Here is an 8199-nt window from a genome sequence, read left to right on the forward strand (position 1 = left end):
TTTCCTTAGAAGGAAAGATATGCAATGACATATAACCCACCATGTGAATTTGAATCTTGAGTCTCTTTTTACCTTACTAGCTAAAGCTAGCTTGAAACTCTGATAAGCCCTATCTGTACCTATTTCTAATGAGAAATGGCAGGAGAAGGATGCCTTAACACCGAAACTATTCGCTGTTCAAACTGCACTGTATCTTGGACGATAAGGACTCCCTCTGCACGATGCAGTCTGCAATAGGAAGGTACAAGGCCATTCTGCCCTAAAGATCTTTAAGAGTTTTGCAACTGTTGGGAAAAATTAAAAGGTTGGTCTTAGAGCTGACAGGACTGCTGCTGCTGCCCAGCAGGAAAAATGGGTTTTTTTCCCCACCATTAACTGTTGTAGCATAGGCAGCCAGAGGCATAAGATCATCCATGTACTTCAAGTCCAACTTCAAGATTTCATTTCTTGCCTGTAGCATGCTCACTGAAAGGTTTTGTTATTCCGCAGAAGACTCTGTTATTGAAAGACACACACTAATGGCACAGCTGCCTGAATTTTTAAGTCTCCTACACAGCATTCACTTGCACACAACCAAGAGTGACAGCACTGCTTTGGTTAACAGCTGGAGCGCAGGTTTTTATGGCACAGCCGAGGGCTTGGTACCTTCTCTGAATGTGTAATAGCACCAAAGAGTGTCTAAAGAACAAAAATAGACTCATGTTTACCCACTGTGTTTACAATCAGTCAAAAGCAGCCTTTTAGTCTGTGAAAGCCATTAATGTTATTCCATATCAATAACCACCACACACACTCACCAAAAAAAGATTGAAAACATCATTGTTTTTCTGCAATCACAGCATCTTTTTGGGGGTGTGTCAGTGCTTTATGAAAGTAAATTCTAAAATGCTTATTTCAGTGAGAAAAAAACCTGACACTTCAGCAATGAGCAGGCTGATACAGTTTCTAATTGTAACAAAAAATTTCTGAAATATGATTATGGACAGAGGCAGTGTTTACATACACCCACAGAGGCGTACACTACCTATACAAAGGCTCAAATACATACAGTGCTGTATTGATGTTCTCCGTTTCCCACTGAAGCTGTCAAGACAGAAGAAAGGGTAATCGTTCCTGCCTAGTTATCCTCAAGTGTCTTGCTACTGGAATTTCTTAAAGTTGGACTTTTAAAGGTTTGGGTTGTTTTTAATTTATATTCTCCTGTGAGCAGCCCAAGGAAGAATGATTGGTATGTGCTGATGTAAACATCTTGGTTTAGGAAGATTTTTTTTCCCCTGGTTCTTCCAAGAGTTTTCCATATTTCCCACAAACAGCAGTACAGTCTGGCATGCTGTCAGACATCATCTGCCCCAAACTTGGCTACTTGTCTCTACGGTACATGTCTGCACATTTCTGTTGCTTAAATTGCGACTGCCTTGTACAGAAAAAAGCTAAACCAGTAGCTACTTAAAATTGAAACAAGAAGAAAAAAAAAAGGAAGAAAATTTAAATAAAAAACAAAAAATAAAAAAAATTTTAAAAAGGACTAGCATTGGTGGTCTTGTTCATCAAGAGTAGGCTGTCCTCCAGAAACAAGCACCAAGTTTCAAAGGGACATACAGGGAATTAACAGCCTAATCTCACTTGCAAAACTGGAATCTGAGCAGAGCACTCCTTCAGCTTTTCTTAGAGTCCTGGCTCACACATTCAACCTCTGAATTGATGGAGGGAGAGTGACTGTTACTGTTCACAACTGGATACCAAAACTTAGGAGTAACTATCTAGTTCTCAGAGCTATAAAATTAATCATAATCAAAAAAACAACATAATAACAATCTTTGAATGCATAAGGAAGCACTGAACCTTTTTTTTTAAAGCAATAATAGAATTAACTGAAAATCTGGTATTAGCTACAATCTTCAACCAGCTGCATTTTTACACTGCCAAGAGACACAGTTTAAGAGCTGTTGATCACTGAACTCAAGAGTGGTCCTTCACCTTTCCTAGCAGCATCCTTCAACTCCCAAGTTCAAAGTCTTCTTGTTTAAAGTTTTTCAAACCATGCTGCCCAAAGCCAGCACAATGAAACACTTGATGCTCACATTATTAATTTTATCAGGATAATCCTCCTCCTCCAAGCAAAACATCTGTGTTTCCTAAAGACAGCACTCTCTTACATAAAATTTTAACTAAGTAAATGTATGCATGGAGAGGGAAGGGGCATGTTGTTAATTTGACAAAAAAGAGTCATTCTCAGACTGGCAGCAAGCAGGGTAAAGGGAAAAAGAAAACTAGGAACAATGAACTCCTACAGTTATAAGCAATAACGGGTTCAAACTACTTTTTCTCTACATCAAACTTGTAAAAACAAAAAGGGAAATACTTCTTGGCTATGCAAATCGAAGAAATTGAGTAGCGTAAAATCAAAATAAGAACAAGTCTGAGACTGTGCCAAAGAAAACTTGCACTAACTTTGTAGTCTACGGAATTTCAGAATTATGTTGATTCAGGAGACAAAAATTACTCCTCCCAGTAATCTAGAGCAACCTTGGGCTCATGTATAGTTTGCTGGAAAGAAAATACATTCTTCCAGATTTCTTAATCTGTCTCAGTAAACTACTGAATCATACAAGTATTTTGCAATTTAATGTTAATGTAGTTTTTGGTGGCTTAAGTAGCAGTAAAATTTGGTGGTCCTTTTTTCAACACTGCTCAGATATTTACTGGTTATTTTAAAGGAAAATCAGTCATTTCATACAGAACTTGTTTTCTTCGACACATGTTTGCATAGGACTTGAAACTTGTCTTCTTTAAGCTAGCAAGAAAATTTAACATATATCCTTGCAAATATTTAGTAAGTCCTACATTAAGAACACACAAAACCAAACATCTTCACTGAGAGAACTTCAGTTTTCCCCTTACTGAAGATGTTGACAATTAAGTAATGAGTCACGCTGTCTTTCTCAGATAAGGAATTAGAAAGAAACACTGTTCCTGAAAGAGGAGAACCAACTGATTCCACAGACTGTCCCCAGAAGAGGATGGGGCAAATTACGCTCTCACTGTTCATGGGATGATTCACCACCAAGAAGCTTCCTGAGAAAGAACTACAGGGCTTTTGTAGTTTAGCTGCTGTGGAGCTTGATGCTGATTTTGCAGACAAAATCACTTCTCTTAAAAACACAATATAAGGCAGGTTTCACACATGATTCTTCTGACAAGAAAGCACCCGCATCAGAGATTTTTCTTACATTTTACACAGTCTGTACGTGAGCTCAGCTGTAACTACTGTGACAGCACTAAGAACAGCCAATGTTTTCAGCTGAAGCATTTACATCAAAACGGAGAACACAACATTCTCTTTGTGGCAGAGGTTCAGCCTAAAGATAAATTATCCATGAGTAACTTCAGCCTTCAGTCTCCTGTAGAAAGAAGCATTACTCCAGATGTAGCAAAACAAACCAAAAATTATATAGGAGCTAAATGAATACTACTCTTTTATTGATATTCTTACAGTTGCCCAATGATGACATTTACATGTGGGCATCAGTGTGTAGTGACATACACTGCAATAAAAATTCTTGTTCCTTACATACTACTTATTGAAATCTATTCTTCCATAACTACAGACTAGTTAAAGACTAATTTTCACACAATGCAAACATGTATCTGAACCTGAGACCAACTCTTCTGTCACATCCCATAGAGCCTCCAGAGATGGGCTCATTCCAGAAAGAACTGGAAAAAAAAAAAGAAACAGCCTAATTCCAAAAGCAATGAAGACATTGCTCAGAAAATCTCTGGATTTCCATTCGCATGTATTTTCAGGCAGTACAGAGTACCTTCTGCAGAAGCTTTACATACTATCTCCATCTCTGATACACTTGGCTATCAAAAATTCAAGGCACTGTTACGCATTAAGTTGCACTTTCTACAGACACAGTGTCCTGCATGAAGAACAAAGCACATGCACCTACTATAATTAGGAAGGTGCAGAAAGCTAACGTTTAGTTATTCAAGTTTCCTCCACCTATATAATATGACATGCCTACCATAAAACCTAGTGATGAACAGCCTTGCTTGATGACTTCAAATATGAGATGGTTTAATCAGAAGCAGTAAAAAAATGGTACAGTTTGATAGCAGTAGATGACAATGGAAAAATAAACTAACATGTGCCAAGCTCTTTAAAAGAAATACAGGAAAAATATTCATTATGACTAGAAATTACTAGATTGTCATACCATCAGTAACTCACTGGCCTCCATCTGCTAACTGGAAAGAATGACAGTCAAGCAAACGATTCATCCTCAGACAGTTGAAACACGGTCTCTTAATCCATGTGAAACTGCCTTCTCTCAAAATTTAAGAGACTTAAAAAGAGCTGTCAAAGAATGTATAAATCAAAATGTATTTGCATCAAACATTAGATGGGCCTTCAATATCCATTATGTAAAAACCCTTCTATCAGTATATTGCTATTAACTGTCTATTCTGTAGATTTGCAAAAGCATTATTCAAACCCTTCCTTCCACTTCCTTCACATACATACCTCCCCAAAGGCTCCTCGACCAATCACTTTCAGGATTTCAAAATCTTCTTTATGTAGTCGCATCTGTTTCACTTTAGATGTAAAAGGTTTGGCTGAAACAAAGGAAAATATCAATCATTTAAAAAAAAATCACACCAAAACAGAAAAACCAAACAGGGTAACAGCACAATAACATAGATTTAATCATAGCCCTGAAAACAACAGGCTGTTTTGCTTACTTGCCTATATTCTCTAATGTAATATAATGAAGGTCAAAGCTAGAAATAATGGCCAGTAAGAACTAAGCAAAAAGTGCTGTGAGAAAAGTTTATGAAGTAAACTTGCTGCTCCTTTTTTTTAATTTAAAGATAAAAAAGTCAAGCTGACTATATTTATCTACAGTCTTTTGAGTTCATAGATATCCACTGCATCTGTGCTATATGTTGTTAACTCTGATTGCAAAAGGAAAGTATAACATAATGAGGAGTTCACTTTGGACAATATTAATTTCTCTGTCAAGCAGCAAAACATTATATTCATGAAAAATTAAGATGCTGATGAATGATAACTGGAAGGGTGATATTGGCCTAGATGATGTATCATGCAATATTTCTGGAGACCACTTCTTCAAGATAGGGGACACTTAGTAGTCAGTTCTTGGCTTTTGGAACTGAGGACAGTTCCAGTGGAAAACTTCAGTGGAAAGTTCAGTGGAAAAACACCACATATACAAAGTTAAGCTTCACTTCCCTCTTATTTCTCCCTCCCGTCTCTTATGATATCTTTGCAAGCAGTAAGCATAACAAGGTATTGTATTCCAGCCAGGTAAACCCAGTCTTCTTTGCAACGAAACGGTGTCAGGAGGACCGTTCCCTCCTTCAGCCCCATTTAGCACTACCACTAACCAGACCTGGTTCATTAACACAACCTGCGTGTATCAGTTACATTCAAGTAGCTGATAACTCTACCTCCAAAACCACATAGCACAACTTTGGTTAAAAAAAAAGAAAAAACCAGAACAAAACAAAATTAAGGAGGAAAAGGAGTTCCTTTTAAAATAATTGTTTTAAAATCATGCTTAATACTTTACACAAATGAAATCTATTATTAAAACAGAAGCTTCAGTAAGTACGGTTCATAACAGTTGCCCATAACAGAAGGTTGTATAACCCGGTGTACACCGGACTGGAATTGGTCTCAGAAAATGTGAAGTTCAGTTTCTGTCTCAAAGGCAGTCTTTCTCAATGACGGTGAACAAGCACCTGCAGATACTTCACCCACAGTTTCACATCTATAAAACAGGGACAGTATTTTTGTAACAGAGGAGGCACTGACCATCACAAACTTGGATCAAGAAAGAAACAAAAAAGTGCATCGTGAGGTAGCTATTGTATATGGCCCACAAAAACCTTTTAATCTTATGCTTTCATGGTACAGGGGCCCATCTACGTCCACTTTATCTATACAGAGGCTGGGGGAATTAGCACAGCTTTACTGACAGCAAAGAGGTTTAACAGGTATTGTATTGCAATACAATTTGTTCAGAGTACCTTTTCTAAACAGAAATGGGAATTGGATTTCAAAACCTCCAAAAGCAAATTTGATATAACCAAATTATACCTAGACACACCTAAGAATCCCGATTTAGGTTCTCCTAGAATTCAGTATTTTGCCTTTCTAATGTTATGAACTAATCCTGCTCTAGAAGCTCCAAACCCTAACACTGATACAGATAATCCACCACTCAATTTATAATTTGATATTAACACACAGCCCTTCAAGGCACTACCAAATCCAAAAGCCTAATACGCACTATTTATCAAAGCAATTTTACAAACCAAGTCAAGGCACAAGCTACCTGTGTTTTTAGTACCTAAAAATACCCACAAAACTTCTTTAACCTAATCCTTAAATTCGCATTGTAAATCACATCTGAAAAGCAATGACACAAAAATGCAGGGGCTTATGTTTCTCCTGTTAAGCAATACAGCACAGCTCCTCTAACGTTAGTGGTACAGTGGATGAAATCCTTTAAAAATCTCAGAGGTTTCAAAATCTGAACTTAATCAATTTTTCTAAAATTCCTCAATGTCAGAAATCAATTCTTTACCCGGAGTTACATTTGTTGTAACTACAGGAACATCAACTTGTGATTAAAATACCTGGAGTTTAAGTTCAAATATTAAAGATCCAGCCAAACAACACTGAGATTTTCACTGTAGTGATACTTTCACTTTAAATGTATAACAATTGTATTTTAAATATGTAATTACACAATTACAATACAGGTTTAATATTACATTCAAAATGCTTTTAAAATGTAATTTGAACAGAAATGTATTTCTCAAGATCACAGAGACTCCCCAAACTTTCGATTAATCATCTGTACCTTCAAAGAAAGGTTGTGCAATAAAAAAAATAAGTGACAACAAAACGTACAGCCTTACTGGGACAGCCTCAGCTGTACCGTACCAAGTGATTTAATACAAATATTAATACTACAGTTAAATACTACTGAACAAATTAAAACAAGCCATTAAAGCCTTTTAACTTGAAAAACAACTGACTGAAAACAAACGCGTAGTTTTCAACTTCAACATTTTTTGACCGTTATGGGCCTGGCTTGAGTACAAGACAAAATATCTTGTTAACAAGCAACAGCATAGCTGTTTAAACCACAAAACTCTTCCTTGCTTTATATTGTAAGGAAAGGCCTGTCATTCCTTAATTACTACATTTTGGAATCTTCCAGGGTTCCCATAGGGACACTGGAAAAATAAACATCATTATAACTACTTCAGTAAAATACAGCCGTCAAAAATAGGTTTGGCTTCGGTGTAACAATTTGTGGTATCAGTGTTAGTTGAAAAGTTTGTAAACCCTTCTCTGATTTTTTTATCACTTCTAGCAACAGACATGTCAATGTATAGTCAAGATCCAAGAAAAGTAAGAAGGAAAAAATAAAAAAGAATTGCCCTAGGAATGTGCTGCAAGTAGCTTGTCCCAAAAAAGGTCAATTCGCTTTATCATCAACGCTGTTTGTCTGCTGTGCAAACATCTGCTGCTCTTGTGGCAACAGCAATCCTAAGCACAGAAAACTTGGCCTGGCCAAGGGTCTTGGAAGGCAATCTTCAGACAGCCATTTCGCCCATCCAGCTTTCCAGACTATGAGGTTAACAGACAGACTTTCTGCAACTACTCTGGGAACGTCATGTGAGCCCTCATAAAGACATTAAACTGTAAGGTCAGGGAACTGTTTTCAAAATGCAACATGCTCAAAGGGGTACCTGCAATCCAGCTCTGTTAAAACATACAGGTACACAGCCTTCCCCTGTTTACATCCCCTAAACAGAGGCATCATGAAGTTAGCAGAAAGCAACACCCTCTTTTTCAGAAGGAACTGCAGTTTCCTGATGGTTAATACCAGAGTGGCACACTCACTGTCTTTGCAGCTTTTTGAGAGCCAAAGGCAGCATGGGCATTTCCTCTGGTACTTCATTCAACCTACACATATACTCATGGAAAGAGCTGATTTTTTCCACTCAGACATCTCTTCGCAAGGTTGCTAGCCATGTGAGATACAGGACAGACCAGTAGTTTGCTGAGCCAAATGGAATTACTCCTCCTCCAAACCAAGGGTAAGGTGGGCAGCACGTCCTCTGGCTCCTCCTGCATCTTCAACTCAGCAG

At 37.5% G+C, this 8199-nt stretch overlaps 1 protein-coding gene across 1 annotated transcript in view; it reads right to left on the bottom strand.

The window, feature by feature from the left end:
* The window catches only part of CDC42BPA (CDC42 binding protein kinase alpha (DMPK-like)), a 119718-nt gene extending 115100 nt beyond the window's left edge, over positions 1-4618 (bottom strand). Inside the window, exon 1 of the mRNA XM_010193375.1 lies at positions 4532-4618. Within this exon, the coding sequence (XP_010191677.1) occupies positions 4532-4594 (63 nt within the window). The 5' untranslated portion in view covers positions 4595-4618. The remainder of the gene's footprint in view (positions 1-4531) is intronic.
* Between the last annotated feature and the right edge of the window lie 3581 nt (positions 4619-8199).

The sequence above is a fragment of the Mesitornis unicolor genome, unplaced genomic scaffold (assembly GCF_000695765.1).
Source record: "Mesitornis unicolor isolate BGI_N332 unplaced genomic scaffold, ASM69576v1 scaffold5971, whole genome shotgun sequence".
In the NCBI taxonomy this organism is placed as follows: domain Eukaryota; kingdom Metazoa; phylum Chordata; class Aves; order Mesitornithiformes; family Mesitornithidae; genus Mesitornis; species Mesitornis unicolor.